Source organism: Ictalurus furcatus, chromosome 7, assembly GCF_023375685.1.
Source record: "Ictalurus furcatus strain D&B chromosome 7, Billie_1.0, whole genome shotgun sequence".
In the NCBI taxonomy this organism is placed as follows: Eukaryota; Metazoa; Chordata; class Actinopteri; order Siluriformes; family Ictaluridae; genus Ictalurus; species Ictalurus furcatus.
The window spans coordinates 16,314,982-16,339,075 of record NC_071261.1 but is presented as its reverse complement, the minus strand read 5'-3'; the positions used below and the strand labels follow the sequence as shown (position 1 = coordinate 16,339,075).

The window sequence follows — 24,094 nt, the reverse complement described above, 5'->3', positions numbered from 1 at the left end:
AAGACACCTTCAAAAAAAAAATTAAACATTTGTACATAAAAACTCCACTGTTAAAAGAAGTAAACAGTAATAAACTAAACAAAGTCAATATTCAAAATATTTCTTCTTCTTCTTCTTCTTCTTCTTCTTCACAAAATGCATCTTTATGCAGATTTATAAGGAAATTAGCTGATGTGTTTTTCTGAGCATCTTGGAGAATCTGAAGACTCTGACTGTCATACCTGTGTTTGCACATAAATCCGGACAGACTTCATTATAGTGTTTGTCTGAAAAGTACTGTATTATGTAATATGTCGTTTTCTTGACTGCCAGACAAACATTTTCATGTAACATTTCATTTTGTGTTTCTAAAAGTAATGTTTGGAAGTTTCTATTGACTCAATAATGTCGAAGTAAAATAAAATTAACATAATGTGTATTTTTTTAAAAAAATTAAGGTGCCTAAGACTTTTGCACAGTACTACTGTATATCTTTTACATTAGAAAGTTGAATAGTGTACCTTTCAATCTAAAAACGAATCACGGTCCATTTATGTAGTCTACTTTAAATTATTTCAAAGGTATACCCTACTACTGTATATCCTCATGTCCAAGTGGAAGCTGCACACGAGAAGTACAAAAGGTGTTCCACAACAGGGACAAGGAAAGCCTGCTTTAGTACTGTTTTGTTTGAGTGTAAGAACAAGTTTACATTAACATTAAAGCACTAAAAATTCCACCCATTCTTTAGGAGTGTATATGAATTACCTGTTTCATGACATTTCTGATCTTCACACGATGAACAGCTGCTCTCTGAGCTGAGTTGTGAATTTTGGTGATTTACATCAAAATCCTTATTAAGGATGTGATCAATAGTGAATTTCAGCGCTGCTGGTCGGCACAGCATGTCTTCTTTACCCATACTTTCCAAATCCAGGTTACTGTTAGGTTCTTTAAAGGTCGCCTATCGTTAGTGATGTGTGAGAAACAGAGACTGTGCAGTGCGCGCGCAGCATCGTTCCGTGTTCAGCGTTACTGCGTCCTCCAGATGCGCGAGCGCTGACCGGAAGCGCGAGCTGCTGCAGCATCGGATTGGCTGAAACTGGAAAAGTGTGACGCAAAACAACGGCAGACTGGCCCTTAGGGAGTAAAGGGCAATATTCATATCTCAGAAGTCTCAGAAGCAGCAAAAATACATCTTCAGGTTGTGTTGAAGGTCGAAATAAAACAGCTGAATAAAACCACTGAGTTAAATGACGGATAAGATACTGATTATTTGCTTAATGCTGAAACATGTTAATCATTTTCCTCTGTCATCATTTTGTTTGTTTGTTTGTTTGTTTGTTTTGTTGGTTTAACCTGAGTAGCGGATTAAATTCTACAAATCAGGTCAATTGTGGGAAAAAAGAAAGTTTGTGAACTCATTGGGCTTGCCTCGAATGTATAAAATGTCTTATGGTCTTTGTCCAAGTTATGGTAATAAATAACGGACATACACAACACTTTGCATGACCACAACTTTCTTTAAAAAATAAATAAATAAATAAAACGGAGGAAAGCAGAAGAGGGGCTCAGTGATGACGCAGTTAGGCTACTAATGTAAAGCTGTAAAGCTCATACGAACAAACTGTTTAATAAATTATGAGCAATATATCAATTGCTTATATGTTTATTTCCTCTTAGAGTTATGCATGCATTTATTTCTATGTTAATTTCCATTGTTTATTTTGAGGTATTGCCGCAAATGCTACAGCAAACTGTTTCAAGCCTTTAGAGTCCAGACCTGATGTTAAAGAAAGGGTGACTTAATAATACTTTCTGTGTGTGTGTGTGTGTGTGTGTGTGTGTAGCCTATTGTCTTAATATAGGCTAATGTATATATATATATATATAGAGAGAGAGAGAGAGAGAGAGAGAGAGAGTGAGAGAGAGAGATGTGATGAGATTAAATAATCATCATCATCATCATCTCAGATACCTCAGATTATAATTGTTGTTGTTGTTGTTGTTGTTGATGATGATGATGATGATGATGATGATGATGATTGTGACCATTGTACTTCATATCAGACTTGGATAAGAATAGGGTACTTCCGAATTATGTACTTTTGCTCAGCCTATCAGATCCCATTAGACCCCGAACATCCTGTTTAACATTAAAAATTCTCCAGTGTAAATGAAAGTATATTCGTTTAGCCTACTACTGAGTAGATACCATTTATCTCTATGGTTATTTCTTCTCCAGCATTCCGTTTTACTGACCTTGTAAATGATTGACACTTTATGCTCCAGTTTGACTGCATTTTCAGACAGGACATCACTCTTAAACAGTGTCTGCAATAAACTACAGGTTTAATAAAATAAAATAAAGACTTTTTTTTTTAACCAAACAAAAAAAACTTCAGATTAGTTTGACAGTTCTACAGAGCTGTGTTCATCCTGGAGCAGATCAGGGAAATGTTATCCTAGCCAATCATAAAGGTTATTGAGGTCATAGTCACACAGATGGAAAGATACAAGGTTATTTTAGTTTTAGTATTTACTTGTCAAGCCCCACCACCTACTGTTTATTTCTATCATTGCAACCGATTTGAAGATCATTCTACTTGCATGTCTGTAAGCGAAAATGACAAAAAAAAAAATAAATAAATAAAAACAAGTGGCTTATTTTATTATTGTTCCAGGTAAAATCCAGGCAGAAAAAAAAAAAATTCTATTTTATTGCTCAAAATAACATGCAGAAAAGGGAATGTGTATTTCATATGCTTAATCCGAATAATTTTTTTGGTTTGTTTTTTGTTTTTACACAATTGTGGACTCAACAAATGAGCCTAATTTGTAGGCCAATTTTTATATATATCGACCAATATTTAAATTGACATTGAACAGCATTTCCTGAAAGTAAGCCTGTTTTGGTGTTTGGTTCAATGCGGGTTATTTTAAGTCAAGTCTGTTAGTTGTTCCTCTTTGCTCTACAAGACACAATAAACTTTTAAAAGGACATGAAGTGCACAAGTAAGAAGGTTATAACAATTATAATAAACAGACATGTATTTTTGTTTTGTTTTGTTTGTTTGTTTGGGGGTTTTTTTTAAACAATTGCAACAAGTGTATTTCATTTATAGGCCTATATTTGTAAAAGCCTCATTCCTAGGCCTATAAGCCAATATATTAAAACTTCACATTCACGTTTTGGTTGTTCACAAAAAAAGCTGTTTAATGTAAATTCCTAGCCAAGGCAATAAATTGATACATTCAGAAGTCATTTTTAGCGTTTCATATTTGTTTTTTCAAAAAGGATATGGATTGAATGGATACACAGATTTTTCAGTGGGATATACAGAGTCTTTGAGTCCAGAGAGTGAATGAAGATAAAAGTTTGAGGGGCAAGTTTAACTACACCCAGATTGAAGACAATTAGGCATATCTACAATGTAAAATGTAAAATTCAACGTTCAGAATTTAAGAAACATTGCAACTACAACATACCAACTAGTTATATAACTTTTTCACATGTAGGTAATACCCTATATGGCCAAAAGTATGGAACACTGACTGCACCCCAGGCCTGCTCACTCGATATCAGTGCCTGACCTCACTAATGCTTGTCTGGATGGATTAGGAAATCTCCACAGCCACACTCCAAAATCTACTGGAAAGCCTTCCCAGAGGATTGGAGGTTATTACAACAGCTAAAGGGACTAAATCTGAAATGGGATGTTCAAGAATCACATATAGGTGTGATGGTCAGGTGTCCACAAACATTTGGCCATATAGTGTATATAGCCTAAAAGCATGAAGAAAAACATGTGAAAATGCATTTTATTCAACATGTTATGCTGAAAATGCATATGAACATGAAGTAAATGCATGTGACATCATGTAAACAAAATGTGATCACATGTGGAAAAAGAATTCATCATATCTGAAAAGAAATGAAGATGTGACAAAATTCACACGTGAAAATAGTCCAACGTGAAATATAATTGACACAAAAATTTTAAATAAATTAATTGTGAAAAAAATGTCCTAAGTAAACGCTAGCAAGCCTGAAGTTACAGCTACAATTTACTCCTTTACTTTATTAACAACTGCTTAAGTAGGCCTACTCTAAGCCATATGATATTTAATATTGATTGTGAAGCTATGGTAAGAGCCAGATGATCTGATATATTGGTTATTAACAGTGAGAATAACTCAAATCTTTATGTGTACTTCTAATTATATATTAGGCTAATGATAAAAGTGATAAAAATTATCAAAAATTATTCTTTTATCTTATTGAGAGAGCCCCATTCCACTAGGTTTCAATAAGTTTATAAAGCACAATCAGCTACATTATTCTTTGATTATTTTACATAGCTGAGAAAGAATAATCGTTAGTATGTACTTATGAGAGACCTAAAGGATTATGCCCTGTAACAAATATAAAGCTTATGAGTAGTTACATAAATGTAGGTAGGTATGTAGGTACATAAATGATTACTGTGTACAACAATGCTTTGATAAGTCTAAGACATATGAAGCTGATATTAGAGAAGCAAAATTATCGTGTTGCATACATTTGAAACATATTTTGTGCATTCTCGCCTTATATATACATCACTTTTTTTCCCTCAAAGTAAGGTTCCAGAAAACATTATCCTCAAAGTTGCGGCGAGTAAGATTTTTCAGCTGCAACACAACAAAAAAGATACATGACTGTCTATCTAAGTATGTGTAATAGCAAGAAAAGAATCAATACATAGACAGACAAGCTGCAAGATGCATACACACAAATGAACACATTAAGATTGTATTCACCTGACAGTTCATAATTATAGGTCACATGCAATCACTCTTTCATTAGGTCACCTTCCCCCCCAAAAAAAAAAGCATTTCTTGTATCTCTTTTTTAAATGCAAAGGGAAAGTAAAGCTAAAATGACTAAAAAAGAGTGAAAATAAACTGTATAAATAGGCAATACTGAAAATTGCATATATAAATGTGCCTTAAATTGATTTCTGCACTTGTATCGAATGAAATATCTGAAAACGACAGCAATAGCCCAACAACTGGTAGCCAACAACAATCTACACTTTCTTTCCAAGATCATAGTTATGCATTGTGGGAAAGGCAATTGAATCTAGTAAAATCTGGATTCTACATGGAAGGAGGGAAAAATGAACAGTGAACAATACTTCTTGAAATTAAGCCTGTGTTTTGTATCTTTGGTTCACTGAGGGTTAAGAAGAATAATCAAATTCTGTTGTTGGACTAAATGAAGCTTGTAAAACATATGGAAATTACATCATACTGTATATTTTAACTTAAATATTGGGATGTGGTGCTCATTGATTATTGTGACCTTTTAGTAATATTATTTCAGTCCAAAAAAAATGTTTACTGTTAATGTATATATTTGACACTCACCTCTTCTAGGACAGAATGCATAGTGCTGTTTTCCATGCAGTAAAGTTGAGTGGAAGAGGAACACAGCATTGCAATGCTTAGATTTCTAATTGTGGCCTCTGCAAAAAAATAGAAGTTGTTTTTATACAGTTCCTGGATAGAGGTATTTATAGGTGATTCAAACAATAATATAACTTCCTCTCTGAGCAATACCACTGTGTCTTATATTTAACTCTCAGTAATGATAACAGCATGTTTGTTTTTGGGAAATACCATACTCCTTTTTCTGTATTTTACCTGGCAATGTATTACCAAGCAACCACATCAAACTGAAAACAGTCACATTAACACATATAAAATAATGTGGATTCGGGTCTCCTGACATGAAAACTGTTGATCACAGTTAATAACAATTCATCACAATGTCTCAGGATTTTTACCTGGTTTGGCCGTTGACTGATTAATACATGAGTCACAGCACTAGTAACTGCAACACTAATTATGTTTATTAAATTAATTAACTATGGTATTTGTGTTGCCTAAAATGGGCACCTGTACATAAATAGGACTGAACTACAATTACACAGAAAATTATATTTCCAGTAGACATATTTTCCCCCACAATTCTGACATTTTACTGGCAGTGTGAGCTGGGATTAACTGGTTAATACAACTATGAGTTTATGTGATCTATGCCATACTTGTGTACTAGTCAGTGCATTTTTGGTTTGTTAATGTGTTTTGCACTTACAGGCCACCATACATAAAAAAAAAACCTGTTGTTATTTATTGCTTTATATTTACTTATATTGACAATTCATCTGAATGCAGTAAATGTGGATATGAATATGTTTGCTACTAAAAAAGCCTCTATATATGGTGGCCAAACACAACAGATTCAGAAACATAATAGCAAAACCAAAAACACAAAATTCAGAAACACATCTATGTTAATTCACAGCACAAAGTGTAGGTTCTTATTTAACATCACACTCTCACTGCTCATTGGACAAGCATATAAGTATTACAAAGAAAAAGAATTTTAAAAATTCAGTCTTTTATCCAGGTGGCGTAGCGCAAGCAATTTAATGTGAAATTACTTATTATAGTGAGGAGTAAGTCTTTCTTCTGCATAACCCATCTTCCTTTCGGTGGGTTTTCAGTGTTTGCATTCTTATATAAATAAATATAAATATAAATAAAATAGCATCATATGAATCCTTGAACATTTGTTTGTTATTGTTGCTGACTTGCTGTTGTCTTTTTGGTTTGATAATACATTTTACACTAATGGACCACTTTATTTATGCACTTGAAAAGTGTTTAATAAAATGGTTAAATGCTAAATAAACAAGAATAGAAAATTTGTAACTTGCCCTATTTGAATATCAATAATTAGCATACTTTAACTTAGTATGTACACTGTGAGACTAGACTTATAACAGCAGAAAATTAGGACCTACGCCCTTTATGTGAGAAGGCTATAATTTCCTTACCTGTTAATCCGGTGGTCTCAGAGGGCTCACTTGACAAATTTCCAGCGAGAACTCTGATGCTAAATTTATACTTGGTCCCAGATTTTAATCCATCAATGGTGACAGAGGTGTTTCCAATTAAGTTCAGGTTTCCAGTATTATGCCAAAAATCAGAAGTATATGTAACTGAGTAATTAATGTTTTTAACCTTTTCTGAGTTCGCTGGAATTCCCCAACTTAAATATACTGCAGTTTTGTTTAAGCTTTGTACACTGGCTTTACCAGGTGAAGTGGGTCCTATGAACAGAAGAGAAAATAAATAGCAAATAGACTATGTTATAGTAAACTAGAGAAAGAAGAATGTGACACTGTTGGTCTGTGGATAAGAACAAATACAGTCTAATAATGTATCTTTTTCTCATTCAGGACCATTCAGGATCATTTGAGTGTTTTTTTTTTCAGCTTTAGAAGTTGCGCTATAATTCATAATATAATATAAAAATATATATAGTTGTGGATAATTTCCTTGAATTGAAAAGTGGGATGACTGAAAAGTGGAATAGAACTGTAGTATAACTGTTATTTACATTTAGTGGCATGAAAGCTATTCACACTTACTGGTATAAATTGATATACTGACTGGATGACTTGGCTTCAGGTCTTCCGCCACATAAGTACGGATAGTAACAGTGTACAATGCTGCTGCTTCCAGAGATGTGAAATTACATGTATAATCGGTTGTTTTGACAGGATCTGAGATGTTCTCACTCATGGCGCTAGAGATATTCACAATGAACCAAGCAAAATTTCCAGTTGTAAGGGCCCATTTTGCAGTAATACTGTTATTTGTACTCTCCAGTTCAAGTTTGTCCACTTGCTTTGGTACTAAACATGATAACATAAAAATGACACACAATTCAAAACACACACACAATAAAATTTTCCTCACAGTAATGCCAGCTTGAAAAAGTTTGAATAATTGGTTATTGATTCTTCAGTAAGTTAAACAAAGTAGGTAGTGTCAGACAGCTAGAACATTGAGGGCGGCTGGTATAAATGTGCAAGATGGGCTAGCAAGGCTAAACCACAAATACAGTTTTGGGGAGGTGGATTATTTGCGCTGTCATCCTCCCCAAAGACACATTTGGAAGAGAAACTAAAAGTAGATAGACTAAGCACTAATTTTCCAATCAAAGCACAAAATTATAGATAACAGAACCATACAGTTGGTGTTTTTTGCTTTGAATAACAGCTTTTCTGTTTAGTAAGTTGAAAAACAGAGCATGAATCCAGATTTCTTGCAGACTTAAAACACTAGGAAAATTAGAACTCACGAATAAAGCTGCCCATCAGTGTCCATGTATTAATAGTTTGCCTCACATCATTCTTATTCTGCTATTGATAATGCATTGCTCAAGCTAAATAGTTTCATTGTGAAGCTATTGATAAAGATTACATTTTAACCTTCCCATATAATACCAGCCATTACTGTTTAACTGTTCTATCATACAAAACATGTGTAATAAGAGTGCTACAAAAGAAAAAAAAGAGAAAATAATGAAAACGAGGAATCTCTGACTCACTTGTATAGGCACCGATGGAAGTTGTTTCTCCTTTGTTTTTGCAATTTGGTTCTATTGCTAACACACTTAATGTGTATTTGGTACCAGGTGTGAGGGATTCCAAACGTTTACTTTTATTAGCATTTGCTATATATGTGTTTGTAAACGATGTATTGGTTAGAGTAATGGTATAGTTGTATAGCATGCTATTTTCATCAAGTGAATCCCACGTTGCATATATGGTGTCGTTTTCATTGTTTGAAGAAGTAAGGTTCCCCACTTTAGAAGGCTCTGTAAAATTAGGTTCACATGTAGATAAAGTGGTAAGGTGACAGTTAGATCTTTTTTTATTAGTACATATTTGTTTCTAAAGTGGAAGAAATATTAGGAACAAATGTCACATATAACCACATTGGATTAAAGGCAGTAATTAATAACTTCTGATTTCTTCGTTTTAAAAATGGGCAATGGCAGAGCAACTTTTTTATTACAATTTGTCATTTTAAAAAATCTTTTTTTATACTGATTAAGATGTCATATTCTGTGCAAATGCTATGCACTGCATCTTCATATCAGCATCATTTATAGATCAAATTCGGAACAATTTACAAATTTACATACATGAATAGTATGAGTATTAGCATATATTACTTTCTTTGATGCTTTCATGCTAATCAGTAAAAAAACAAAACATATTTTTAAGAACATATGAATTGCATATGATGACTGGTGGTATTATCATGTCTAATAGGGTAACTGCATTACTCACTGGTGCAGGCAGTGGTGCTGTTCGAGTCTCCATAAATGCTTACATTGACCACAGCTCTAACTGTGAAATTGTACTTTTGTCCTGGTGTTAGTTTGTTTATACTGCAAGTCTTTGAAAGGCAAGTTGTATTTACATTTCCCGGCTCAGTATTTACTATGTAGGATACATTAGTTCCACGTGATGCGTTCCAACTGAGGCTAATTACTTCTGTTCCCACACTCACTATCATGAGATTTATTATCTTTTCCGGCACTAGGAGAAAGATTTGGGGAGGAAAAAACTGTGCATGAGGTTCTTATATAAAACTACACAAGTTTGAAAAACAAATGCATTACTTAAAAATATTAAATAAGTGGTGCAACAGAAAATATCAGATAAAATATAAATGCAAGGAATGTTGCTGTGAGTACATTAGACAATACTGGCTGCATATGGTTCCTACAAGCAATGCATTGTAAAACTAGACTGTCATTGTGCCGAGTCATCTCTCATTATGATAATCTCTACACTGCTGTAGTAAAGTCTATAGAACGTCACTCAATTTTTAAAGAGGATGCAAAAAAAAAAAAAATGTATACTGAAAAAGCAGGCCAATTCCTGTGTTCCACGTGTCACAGATGGATACTAAAGCCAACAGTATGTTGCTATTCCTGACAACAGCAGTCACTGATAAAGTTAAAAATACTACACAAAAATACTAATTTAAAATCCCTAGCTCCCTAACAGAGAACGGTGGATGTCTTTGATTTTTACTCACAAGTGTAGAAGGAGATATTCTGAGCGTTGAGGTCCCGGCCACACTTCACGGGGATTACCTGCACTCTGTACAACATTCCAGGATCCAGGCCACTCATGTTGTAACTTGTCTCACTTGTAACATTTGCTGTATGATTTCCATTGATCTCTATTTTGTACTGAGAAATGTTTATGCCTGCCTCACTCCAACTCAGATTACCTCCAGTTGTTGTCTCGTTAGAGACTGCCACATCACCATAAAATCGTTCTGCAGAAAATGGGTACAGCATGATGAATGACGGCTTGTTTGAGGGTGGAAAAAAAGGCTTTTTAGTTGGGTGAATCGAATGAGCTTTTAAAAAAATACATTATTTTTAATAAATAAATAAATAAATAAAAATGCATAGTTTTACATTACAAACCAAAAGCAATTCAGTATATGACATTCTGTTTGAAGGCAGATGTCATTTTGAATACAGCAGTATATTATAAAAAAATTTGACGAATATAGTTTTAAAAATACATAAAAGCAAAAAAACATCTAATTTTCCATGTTCTCATAAAATAAACTAACCTTACCCGTGTGGTGTTAATGGCTGAAGTATTAAAGACAAAAAAAAAAAGCTGCAAAATATCTTAAATGCTGTGTCACATTTCTCACACTTGGATCCAATTCTATGTAGTGTTTCAGAAAGTTTTTTAGAAAGATTTTTAGGAGGCTAAGAACCATTAATTGTCTAATGGACACTTAAAGACCCACTCAAAATGACTTTTTTCCAATAAGAATGTACCAAGTCATTTTAGCAAAAATTTTTAGATAAATGCTATTACTTCTATAATAGTACCATTTTCTGGATGGCTTATCCTACACAGGGTTGTGGGGATATGGAGCTTATCCTAGGGGACTTGGGGCATGAGGCAGGGGACAACAGTACACACACTGCCACACTACGGACAATTTAGAGATGCCAATCAGCCTACAACATGTTTTTTACTGGGGGAGGAACCCAGAGTACCCGGAGGAAACCCCCAAAACACAGGAAGAACATGCAAACTCCACACACAAGGTGGAGGAGGTAATTGAACCCCCAACCATGGAGGTGCGAGGCAAACATGCTAACCACTAAGCTAATGCCCCAAGCACTCTTACCAAAGAAACAAACAAACAAACAAAAAAAAAACTCAGTGTTGTGTTTACCTATATATGTGATGTCAAGGGAGCACAATCTGAGGTTGTGCTGTGAGAGTGTAAAGGTGTAACTATATACACAAACTCAAAAATAACCAAAGGATGTTAATCTTCAAGACAAATTACTGTGTGCTCCTCTGATGGCAAGCTCATCAGGCAGGAGGTTACAATACGATTTCTCACTCACTCAGACACACATCCATGTGTGTCAAAACCATACAACAAGACTTTTGTGTTCTGTTCAACTTCCCCTTACACCCTGGCAATCATCTACAGTAAATGATTTAAATATGTACCAGTTATGGAGACGTTTCAGAGGCATCTGTACAAGGCCATGTAGCTAAAATAGTTCAACAGTTAAAGCACAATGTTCTAAAGCAGCCCATGTGAAACTGTGTTTTAATACCTTGCCATCTAATCACATGGTCTCTTCAGTCAGATTGTGTTTAGATGAATAACATCACACCTTTCCTCTGCTGCCTGCGTGAGCATTTTTCTGGTGTTGTGCAGAAGTGTACTTTAACCTATGTTGGTGCTGCACCTTCATGAGGTATTGCCACCAAGAGGTTCCAGCAGATAATAAAATAGTCTTGTTTAAGATGTACATACAGTATATTTTCAATTATATGTATGCATACTAAAGGAAATATTTGCCTTTAATTATTTGCTTATAATTATTTGCCTCTGATTTGTTCATCAGATGCTAAAGTTTATGTTCTTTTATGTATTCTCTTTCATATTATGTATGACCAGTTATTTCTAGGCTGTTTCTAAGGATGCAATATTTCTCATTAATTGTGTTTTGGTCTGAAGCGTCATTGTTACTGAACATATCAAGGTCCGGTCTCCCTTCACTTCTTCTCTGTACATAAGCTGGCTTCTACCTTTTGAGAGAGAGCTTGTTGAGAGCATTTCTAACATCTGAAGTTTCTTTAAGTGCCCAATAAACATCAAAGCCTAAAGACCAACACCAGTCTCCTGGACCCTGTCTCATTATTGCTATATTTCTAACAACTTGCTGTTGTGATGGCTCCCCTAGATGGCACACTAACACCTCTCTGGTGAGTTATGCCATTATTTATAACCCAAGAGAAAGGTTGGCTGGATCCTTTCCTTGAAAGATAGGAGAAAAGGAGTCAGAAGTATAAGGGATATCATCCTCTCAGGGTTTGAGAGTAGACCACTTTTTGCCATTGTAGCCAGACTAGTAATCCTAGTGGTTGTAGAAGGACTAAAACTAGTGAATTTAGGGAAAGTTTCAGAAAGCACGGGGATTCACATTTCCATTCTTTGCTTCTTTTCCTTCTTAGCTCTCAGGATGGAGAAAAGTAAATAAGGACAGGAGGAACTGAGAATGTGTTTGCCAAATAAATATGTCCTTGCTCACTAAAGCATCACTTTAAAGTGACTTAAGTGAATTCACCTACTAATAACATGCTGCCCAGGTGTATTAGGCTAATTGTATGACGGATCTACATAGATATAACATTGAACACACACTCAACTAGTCTTAAAAAAAAAGACATTATTTCATGTGCACAATACATGCTTAATTGCTGATGCTTTATTCTAAACAAGATCCTACTAATCACCTGACATCTCTTTTGGCTGTTTTTTAAAGCAAGGCATATTTCAATTGACTGTCATCCTAGGATCTTATTTGTTGTTGTTTATTTACATAAAGTTAATATATGATAAAATAAACATGTCTGCATAGGAAGAGTCTGTGTATACTTGATCTAGCGCCCTCTTATCTCCTTGCTTCTTGATTCCTCAGAGTGCAGAATGACTATGCCCATGAACAGTGATTCTTTCAACTGATTTATGGGTTGAGTCCTGAAAGCAGGATCAAGGATTTAAGGAGACGTCAATCAGAGTTTTGGAATGCACCCCCAGACTTGGACTGGCAAAAATCAAACAAAATCTAAAGTATAGCTAGTCCTCTTCAGTCAGAACTAAAACACCTAGCTCAGCTTGATGACTAACTTCCAAACTTCCAGCTCCCAACCTACACACACATCGCCTAACAGAGACGTTGACCTGACACAGAAGTTCTAATTGAATAAAAAAAAAAAGAAACAGCATAACGACACTTATGAAAACAAACATTTTCTATAACTATAGTATATAAAATCATGAGCCCATAGTTTCTTAATACACCACAAAAATGACCTTATTCTAACCATGTTTGTTAGTAACAAAATAATTCCCTATATGTAAATATTAGAGTCAGACTGAGGTGCTGTTTCAAAAAAGAATGAAAGTCCTTACCATCATAACAGATGTAGGGCAAGGCTTCACTGCACTTCTTTTCCTGCCACATACCAAAGCTGAGCAGGGCCACACAGGAATCCTCAATATATTCAGGCTCTAAGTCATTACTGATGGTACTTGCAGGGGAGCTGGTAGGTGCAAGCGTCGTTGGAGTTGGGCTTGTAACAAAATTTGATGTGGTGAACACCGTTGTGGATTCTGTAATGGAAGTTTCAGGTTCCCTACTTGAATTTAGACAGGCACAGAGCTCTGCCAAGGCTGGACACCACATCACTGAACTGTTATTTGTTTCCCAAGTCAAATAATTATCATTGTCATCAGACGAATTGAGACAGGCACAGAGTTTTGTGAAGGCTGGGCACTGCATCACCTCTATCTTTGTATTGTTAATTGCTGGTGGGGTTGGACATGTGGGCTGTGGCTCTGGCTTTTTCTTTGGGACAGGATGACCAGGATACCAGTTCTGGTAGAGGACAGGCTCACCGTTAGCCCACCGTGACCAAAATTTTGAACCATTTATGTTTTGGCGCAGGCCGATCCAGTAGTCTGAGGTAAGGTTCAGACCGAGAATCTCGGCATTTGCTGGGGTGATGGTGGTTAAGTCTTTATAACATTCCTGACAGTTAAGCCTAGCCTTGTCCCATGTTGCGTTATCAGGTTCATAAAAATAGTCCCTCTCTGCGCATATAATGGAGACTGCTGAAGAGACATAGGCAAGAAGTCATGAGGGAAGAAAGAAACATTACACTCTCGAGCACTTGTTTGATAGAAATTTACACAAACCAAAAAAATCACAAGCTGACAAAGTAACCAAAGGAAACAATAATACACAATAGAGTACAGAGCCTCAGAGATTACATAGTGGTTATTATTTAATAAGGTGTAGCCACAAATTAATAGGCAACAAGTTAATACATTGAGGCCATGAACTGTGTAACTTAATCCCATAAATTGATTTGTTGTGGGAACATCTTGGTTAACACATGGCGTCCAGGTATTTATTTTGCCGGAACAGGAGAAAACATCTATTCACTATAATAATTTTCTTAAGGTGACACAGGCTAATAGTATATTCATGCTGTAACACCAGCCACTCCAGAATGTTTCATGAGTCATCCCATGATTGAGATGAACTGTAATATTATTAAACATCTCCATGCTTAGGTTCCTGTGGCCACAATGGTCTAATTCAATTAATTTCTCTCACTCATTTTAAAATACAATAATTGCCATTAATTCAGACAGAGTACTTAATATACTGAACGTTAATTTGTGGCCACATCTAATTAAAAATAACCACCATGCACCTCTGTGGCACCATATTTAAGTCAACAGTGGCAAAAATGTCCTAGATACATGGAAACAGTAATACAACTAGACACCCTTTAAAATTTCCATCCTGTGACACTACAAGACATTAGAATTCTTCAAAATGTGGGTTTTACTTGTTCTTCAGGGTCTTTCATGTAATGTCAGATGGCGAGGGAAGTCACCAATAAGTCTTCTTTTCCTAATACTTTACCATTTTGTCTGCAATAGTACTGTACAATTTCCAGATTTGATTATGACTGCATTTTTTTTAATCCATACACTTGCACACAATAACCCAGTAAATTCAATTACAGTAACACTTTAATAAATTATTACTACAGTGACTACTGCCACTTCATAAATGTTGTTCTTCTGAGAAATAGTACAAAATGGGCCTATGTTTGCCTTTCCTAATGCACGAGTTAGGTTTTTCAGGAAGTACACAAATCCAGCACATACAAAACAAATGAGACAACTGCATTAAATTATGCACAGAGCTCAAATTTTATGCTTTACTCTGTGGCATAGATTACTTTTAATACCTCACAACCAATCATCTCATTCAACAATCAACCATTTTATATCAGCTACAATTATTATGGTTTTACATAGAAAATGTGCACTAAAAGCTAAAGTGCTTTATATCTTGCCATAATGCACAAACCTGCTGCAAATCTGATAGAACTGTACAGGAATTTTATCAACAAGAACACCCAAAATGCTTAATAATAACAAACATGTACCTCACCACAGAAAGGTACACCAGAGACACAACCCTAACGTACAGAATATTGAGAAAGAGGCTTTTTTAATTTAACTGCTTAAGGTACAAATCTTAGCCTAAACATATTGAATAAATTAAATGACTAGTTAATGACCAACACATGGAAATATTTTAAAGATTAGTCTGCATGTTCATGCAAAGGACAAGGTATTCCAGGATGTCCAATGCAGTAATTTCTTAGAATCATAGTTTGTTTTTAGTTATAGTACATGGTAAATGAGTTAATAAATAATGATTTACTTTCTTTCTTTGTACCTTTCCCTCAGAAATTCAATATAAATTCACAGTAATTTTATGTGGTGAGTTAATTAGTATTAAAATATTGTTTTTAAAACAATGTGCTGTAGCTCACTTGTTCTTTTACTATTTGCCAGTAATTACCAAGTTATAATTTTGGAAGACACTTAAAGTTACTTACCAACTAAAAGCAAAGACCCCAGCAGCAACATTTTTTTTTTTTAAAGAAATAAAGAAATTCTAAGTACTGAGGCAAACAAGAAACCATCAATCATGGACCAGGATCAGGGGCACAAATGAATCGCATACGTAGTAACAACTCAGTTAAAGTTCAGCATGAACCTCACCTCACTCAAATGAGGTTGTTGAATGTATGGTAGAGGGGGAAAAGGCACAGGGAAATAGTTATAAATATATTTGCATTTATCTGAGGACAGACGGCAGAACAAGCAGGCTTATTAGAAATGAGAACTGACACAAAGCTGTCTTTTTATTGGTTTATTTGCTTTCTTGATATTCAATTTTCATATAGCAAAAATATAAAAAGTACAGTCAAATGATCTGCTGTGAAGATTTGCGTATGTGAACATAAACGTGGCTTAACTTGTACTTATCACTAAACAAGGAAGTGTGCCTACAGTAAAAAAGGAAGAAAAAAAAGAAAAGAAAAAAGCAGTTCTTCGTAAACATCAGAATAACAAAAACTGGTTTGTCATGTAAAAAATATATCTGGAATGTCTAGAGTAAATTTAAAAAAAACTAGATGAACATAGGAAAATACTCGAACATCTGCCCACTTCAAAAACTGACCTTAGAGAACTGACAATTAGCACATGATCACCTATAGCAAAGCATTAATGATAAAAGCTTCTCCATTACTGCAATTTTAATCCATTTTACCAATCACAAAGTATTTTCATCAAAATGTAGGAACAAAATGGAGCACTGATAAAATCTAGGAAAGCTTACAGCACAGACAGGTGACAAATTCAAGGGGAAAACTGCAGCTCTGTTATGGGGTGAAGGCTTTTTTGTGGCCTTATGGTCCACCTGTCCTTTGAGAGTGAAGGGTCACTAAATCAATACCACAATCTAAAAAAACCCCACCAATTTATTTTGGGGAAATGGTGATCTGTTGCTCTAGTACAGTTCCAAGAGACCTATAGAATCTTTACCAACACACACTGAAGCTGTTTAGGCTGGCTGTTTATTCTTTTAATTTGTCACCCATCTCTAAGTTTCAATAAGGCAGTGAATACGCTGAACAGAAAAAGGTATTTATAAAATTTAAAAAAAAAAAAAAAAAAAAACAAACAACCCCCCCCCCCCCCCCACAACAACAAAAAATTAATATAAAACAGAACAACTCATTTTAGTCAGTGTCGGTCTTCTCATCTTTCTGAAGGAGCCTTTTCCCATGGCTTAGCTGTTGAGGGCCCTTTCCACACTTTTTCAAGTTCTTGAAGGTACTGAAAGGAATGAAATGGTAGGGGTCAGATCTGAAGCTTAAATGCAGGCAAACTTAAGTCATGTCACCTGGATATAATTTTCCTGAAGGACGTACGAGATCTCTTACCATTTCTGTCTGTATTTGTCTTTATCTGCAGCAGGCATTATGTCCATTAATTCCAAACTGTCATTAATTGTTTTTAGCATATTGAATCGGTCTCTCCCACGAATCTATGGTGAAAGATTAAAAGTTATTCTGTATGACTTCACCAACACATAAATTGTAACTCTATTCCCAGGAAACAAGATTATAAAGTTGAGTGCTTGTGAAAGGCTGCTTAATTCTCCACTCACTTGCAAAATATAGATTTCCTCCTCAGAACTGGAGTCAATCTTGATCTTTTTACTTGATTCAGCATTAGGAGTGACCTGAGATTCCATGCCTGGAGACTCTGCAAGGAAAGGGGGGGAAGTGAATTTTAAAAACCAAAACAAAAAAAAAAAAAAAAAAAAAAAAAACAAAAAAAACCCCAGCAACTCAGAATAAAAATTAAACTGCTCATTCACATGCAGAGGCTCATTAGGGGTGGACAAATGAGTAGCCCAGGACAAGCAGATTTCATGTCCAGGCTCTTGGTGTATTAGTTTGTTTGTTTTTTGAAGCCCTAGAGAAAGGAGAAAAAAAAAAATATCTACTCCTTATTTATTTTGCAAAAAAGTTCATGTGGTGGGTATGAAGACTTGGTGTAAACAAGACAAGATGTTGTGGACACTTAAATTATTTATCATGATATTTAAAAAAGGAAAACTGCAATCAGGCAAAAATCAGAAGCCTATTTCAGGATGAGAGGTTAGCCTAAACCCCATTCATATCAGTCCCTCCAGGATTTCACAATTGCAGAAATGAACACAAAATCAAGCAAACCACAATATTCAGAGGAGCTTGCAATTTTTCAAAATTACCGCAGATGTTCCACAGATTTGGGCCATGATGTGTTGTGTGACATAATCCCAATGCACATTCAGCCAAATCTCTTGGATTCAGGTGTTGAACATGAGTACTGCAAAAATGTCTCATTTACCAACAAACATTGCTGCAAAAGATTGTGCAAAACATCCATCTTCTATACTGCTTATCCTTTCCAGGGTCACGGGGAAACCTGGAGTCTATCCCAGGGAGCATCGGGCACAAGGCAGGGTGCCAATTCATCGCAGGGCGGGCGCACGCACACACACACACATTCATACACTAAAGACACTTTAGGCCAATCAGCCTACCATGCATGTCTTTGGTTTGGAGGAGGAAACCGGAGTACCCGGAGGAAACATGCAAACTCCGCACACACAGGGCCACGTTGAATCGAACCCCGACCCTGGCGGTGTGAGGCAAACGTGCTAACCACTAAGACACCGATTGTGCAAAATAATTTCATACAATTGCAGTTTCGCCAATTCAAGTAATTCTCAAAAAAAAACAACAACAAAAAAAAACAAAGAAACTACAAAATGCATCACAAATTTAGAAAAAATCCACAGCAAAATCAAGCATTTTTGGCTACAACAATCACAAACTCAGTAAAATCCTGTACAGGCCGTCATAAGTGCTGTTCATGTTATCCACTTCCCAAACTTGCCCACCCTGGCTCTTACTTCTCTTAATTCTTGTGGCGGTCTTCAAAGATTTTTTGTTTGGATTTTCCTCTTCGGTCTTGCGGTCACGGCCAGGGCAGGCGCACACACGGGCCTCGAAACAACGTCGACCTAAAACCTGCCCACTGACGCAATAATGAATAGACATTTATGGTTAATTTACAGGGCTAAAGCAGCGACAGAGTGGAGGAAAGATCAATGAAGGAGCATAGCAGGACTCACTCATGTGTTTCAAGAGTCATTATGGTAAGAATGGGCCTGCGGTTCATGCCTCCCATACAGCTGCTGTTGCACATAAAATTCAGCAAAACGGTGGTGCCCTCTGACCCCAGCTGCAGGCAGAGAGACAAAAAGAGGCAAAGAAGTGATGGTTCCGAGAGCCAATGTTTTATCCATCTGCCAATAAATAAAATATTTTAAAAAAACAAAACAAAACAAAAAAAACCCTCACTTTATGAAACTATGACTGCACCATATCCAAGAGGATTATCATCTATTTACTTGGAAAAACATTGACACATATCTCAAGACCAGAACACAAATCCAATCGGGAACTAATTAAAATGGTTTAAAAATGCTAGACATAGCCAGAATCAAATATACATCCATATATAGTAACGGAGTAACTCCTTGCTTCACGTTTAGATTTTCATTAAACAAACTACCTGAGGAGCCTCATAGGGAATGGTAACACTCTGCCTCTTCGTATTGGGGTCCTCTAGATACTGAGCCCTCTGACTCCCCTCTACACGGATAAGATGGCTGCGATGAGCCACGCCTGTGAGAAGAACAGTAAAAATAAGGCCTAAAAAAAAAAAAAAAGCCCAGTTTCATGCTGATCGGTTCATGCTGTAAACCTGAATATAGTATGTGGCTGAGCCAATTATGTACATTGGTGCACTGTTCTTGCTGGTTATGTGTGACAAGCAACTGCATGTAGCTAGAATTTTACAATGCACCACTGAGCATAAAAGTTTTAGTGTATCACTGTGCATTGGTTCAAAGTTAGGACTGTATAGCTTATATTAAACCACACGCGATAAGAGCGCCATTTTTGCATACTTGCAAATTATGACACTGGTCAGTGCTGCTTTTTAATCCTCGGAATATGCTTAGAAATAAGTCCAAAATGCACCAATACGTCATGTCAATATATCATACTGTTGACTTGTGATGTGTTAAATAGACACATTGTGGAAAGTTAACACTCTGGCACTCCTTCCTGCTTTTCTTACATTAGTACCTGAAACAAGTTTCTGACATTGCCAGGGAGACACAACTGTTGATCACTGACAAAGTCAAAATATAATTGCATTTTACATACATTTCGAGAACCTCAATTGCTAGATTTGAGTGACAAATAACATTTCTTGTACAGTTTAAATTATTTTTAAACACAGTCTTTAAATCTTCATAAAAGCGTCCCGACATATAGTATTCAGTAAGCTAAACAAATACTGGCACATGCCTAGATGACCTCCAGATTCTTCTAAAGAAATGATGTGCCCAATTAAAAAAAAGAAACTACCTTCATTATTCTCAGCGATATTTTGGTGATGAGGGCAGCGCACCACCACCTCCGACACATGCTCAGGTTTCTTATAAATGGGGGTGGCCCTGAGCACTGCTCCCTGAGGAGGAACTTTTGTCAGCAAGACATCAACCGGGCACGTCTTGGCCAGCTGGCAATACAGTTTATTCAGAGTTTTGGAATACTACAAGGAAAAGAGAAAACCTACATTATTGTGCAGCTCTGGTTAATCCAAAACAGATTAAACCATCTTTCTTATTTACAAGAATATGGCATGAAAGAAATCTGTCAGATTAATTGCTTGTGGTCATGAGAATAATTTTATACTGCCACACAAGTTCAGTGCTACGGGTCTAAACTGCACCCTTTGTTTTGACCTGCCTACTTCATAAATAAATATTTATAACTTTTAGTAAGACAATAAAATACAGCATTGTTGCCCCTCCCAACTAACCGTAGAGGTAACAGACTTGGTTGTGCTGGACTGGTTGAAGTGGAGCTGGAAGCCATATTCTCCAGGATAGTCACTAGTGGAAGGTACCACTGCAGCTGGAGGGGGCAGGCTGTCCAGGGCCGGAGACATTACAGCAGCTATGTCAGTGCTCTCAGGGGCCTCAGAGAGTTCAAGGTCATCAAAGTTCTCATTGAAGGTGCCATCGGGCAAGGCCTATAAAATTAAAAGCATGTTAACATCAAGAAATATTCCAAGTTAAAAGAGAACATAGAGAAACTGTCCAACTGTGATCATGAATACTTGTAGGTGCTAGTTAGTGACAATTGAAACCTAGAGGATGAGGGGAGAAAAATAACAAAAACAAACAAACAAACACTCACAGCAGTGAGCCAGGCATCACTGTCTGCTCTTGGCAGCTCTGCAAGCAGGTGATTCAAACCCCTGTACAAAAACACAGATGAATAAATCAATAAAGAGTTACAAGGTACTTTGCGAAACAGGTTTATTCTAATTCTAGTTTGACACCTGGCCCAGTTACAGAATCGGACTGTTCAGAAGATGCTGATTCCTTTTAAGGTATTATTTTATCACTGATATGATGAACAGTTATTTAACATTTATGGAAGATCATGTGTGAGCACCTTGTAACAGTCAGTAAGTTACAAGACAGAGAGATGTATGTGTTGAATTATTTCACTCAAGTTGTCATCTGCTTATTTTTATAGCACATGCACACAATATTTAAATAAATAGTATTCATGGCAATCATAAAAAAAAATCTACATCTACAACCCAAGACAGCGTCACAACTGGAAAACAGCAGACACTGTCAATTCAGGCTTGATTGAGATATCTGGGTAGTAGTTGTGGTGATAACACACACGGGGTGTTATTGTGTTGGATTTCCTTTCTTAAAACTGTGACTTATAATTGCTCCAGCCCTGTTTTGGTTCACCAATTAACACAGAAGACTGAACTTAAGACCCACATCCCATCCAATCCATGTTGTGTGTTAACTCACATGTTAGAGCCCACATCACTCCAGAGCTGCTCGAAGTTGTCCTGGCTCAAGGGGAGGGTCATCTCCAGCTCACTCATGGCTGATCCCGGAAACTGCAGGCATGCACGTTCAGAAAGCGTCACTGGAAAAACAGAGGCGATGGGAACTGCAAGGAGACACAAAGAGTCCAATTGGTAGTTAGAACATATGGGGAGAAAATATAATGACTTAAATGCTTGCCTAGATGTGTTAATACAAATAGTTTTAAAATGCTTAAGATTTATATCACAAAGTGACAGTATCTACGGAGCAAAAAAAAAAAAGTTCCACACACGTATGAATGCTTTCATCTGCATGAGAACCCTTATTACAACAGGTTTTGGGGTTTTTATATCTTTCAATGTGCACGCACACACACACACACACACACACACACACACACACACACAGAGCAAGCTGAAGTGGAAATGATCAAATTAAAACAAGATTCCCCATGTACAACAAACGTTTTTAAAAATGCAATTACTCAACATCCACAACCTGCAAGGTACTGATTATCATCTGAATTCACACACTGTTGCTAATACAATCATTTCAGAAAACAGAGCTGGGCAATATGACAAAAATATCACAAAACTGAGCACATTTCTACTATACACGATGCATAAAATAAACAAAAAAAAAACCACATTAAACTGAGTTTGAAAAAACTTTTATTTAATGCCTAAAAAAGATTCAGTACCATTTAATTTGTAATTATTAAAAACGTATACACACACACACACACACACACACATTATATATATATATATATATATATATACACACACACACACACACACAACAACGATATCTCAGAAGTGTATCACGTGATCATTTATCAGGATATGAATATAATATCGAAATATCGCCCAGCCCTATTAACTGGTGTCATTAACACTTTGGGTGAATTTGGGTGGGTTTTGTACGAAGATCTAAAGTCAAAGAAAGAATTGAACACGTGTTAATGATGGACAGACAGAGACACGTTTAAGACGTAAACACAGGAAGGAAACGGAAAACTGTGAACGACTATAAAATCATTAATCATTTCCCCTAATCTGTCAGGCCTGAGTGCAGCCGGTTCAAAAATCACACAGTGACGGACACAAGGGCAGATTGTTGCACATATAACCCCACAAACACACGCATGATTCATGTACGTGTATATCTGGTGATATAAATATGTCAGTAATATAACGAGTAATGCCTGTAGGAAACAAAGGACACACTCACACCAGCCTGCGGTTTACATTTGGTTATGATAAACAGGCCCACGCTGAGAGAGGCAACAAGGCCCTTCAATAACAAAGACGGCTCATATAGCTGCCGCTGCGTTTCCTGATAACAGCGCATGACTAACCTCCAAGCGTGAAAAGTGCAGTTAAAAGCACTAAAAACGTTATTCTACCAGGGTAATTTGCTTAATTTAATTTAACGAACGCGTCTCGCGCGCCGTGTTTTACTTCCTGGTTACTCTGCGGTAACTGTGTGGCCTGCTCGCGTTTCACTTTCATTCAAAAAGTTTTACCTCGCCTCCCAGTGAGCTTTGACTCCCAGAGAGAAACCGCTTTAGAGTTCTGCGTTTAGTCACAGAAGAAGTCTGGAGGAAAGATTCATTGAGCGCTATGTGACTCTAGAGCTTTACACAGCTTTCTACAGTTGTCTCTCACTACAGTACACAACGACAACGTGAAGAACAGTTTCCTCAAACAGTGGGCGGGGCAAGATCACGCGGTTCATACAGCCAATCAGCGGCCACCACTCAATAAGTGTTTACTTTTAAACTTGGAGAAATGTGGGATTGTTTTCCATTTAGCCGACAATACAAGTAATTATTTTAGATATGTCAGTGAATGTGGTCCATGGATTGTCCACACATCTTTCAAAACGAACCGTGGCCGCCCACTTACGCAATGGCCTTTGTTCCGGAAGTAAATGTTGCATTCATTCAGTGGGGAATTAAACATTTTTTTAAAGCGTTAAAGCAAATGAACCAGCTGCAAATCATTCATGAAGTTATAAAGATTCAGTAGAATATATATATATATATATATATATATATATATTTTTTTTTTATTTTTTATTTTTTTTTTTTCTTTTTCTTTTTCTTTTTTTTTGGGGGGGGGGGGGGGGTGAGGGGACAACGATACAGGGCTGTACACTCATGTCTGTTAGATTAATCCAAAGAGCATTACATATCACGTGACCTTGTGTTCCATCATCATATAACAAAAAGCTCTGCGTTATCACGAAGAGTCACAT

The 24,094-nt window shown here is 36.3% G+C and overlaps 3 protein-coding genes across 3 annotated transcripts in view; all 3 read right to left on the bottom strand.

Moving 5' to 3' along the window:
• LOC128610789 (homeobox protein HMX3-B-like) overlaps positions 1-104 on the bottom strand; it is a 1,119-nt gene extending 1,015 nt beyond the window's left edge. Inside the window, exon 1 of the mRNA XM_053630203.1 lies at positions 1-104. This exon is cut by the window's left edge and continues 1,015 nt beyond it. The gene's annotated coding sequence lies outside the window, so the exon portion shown is untranslated.
• Positions 105-3,148: 3,044 nt separating this feature from the next.
• On the bottom strand, positions 3,149-16,937 carry LOC128610697 (receptor-type tyrosine-protein phosphatase eta). The gene is made up of 9 exons (XM_053630114.1): positions 16,934-16,937; positions 13,372-14,070; positions 9,934-10,179; positions 9,177-9,428; positions 8,429-8,698; positions 7,464-7,730; positions 6,867-7,142; positions 5,392-5,489; positions 3,149-4,653 (listed from the first exon to the last, which is right to left on the bottom strand). The coding sequence occupies exons 1-9, from the start codon at positions 16,935-16,937 to the stop codon at positions 4,582-4,584; spliced, it is 2,184 nt and encodes a 727-aa protein (XP_053486089.1). The 3' UTR covers positions 3,149-4,581.
• tp53 (tumor protein p53) lies at positions 16,191-23,550 on the bottom strand. Its single transcript, XM_053628942.1, has 11 exons — positions 23,361-23,550; positions 21,812-21,956; positions 21,171-21,231; positions 20,791-21,003; positions 20,334-20,520; positions 19,471-19,583; positions 19,028-19,137; positions 18,806-18,930; positions 17,510-17,607; positions 17,283-17,386; positions 16,191-17,175 (listed from the first exon to the last, which is right to left on the bottom strand). Exons 2-11 carry the CDS (start codon positions 21,886-21,888, stop codon positions 17,079-17,081), a joined length of 1,185 nt encoding a protein of 394 aa, XP_053484917.1. The 5' UTR covers positions 21,889-21,956; positions 23,361-23,550; the 3' UTR covers positions 16,191-17,078.
• Between the last annotated feature and the right edge of the window lie 544 nt (positions 23,551-24,094).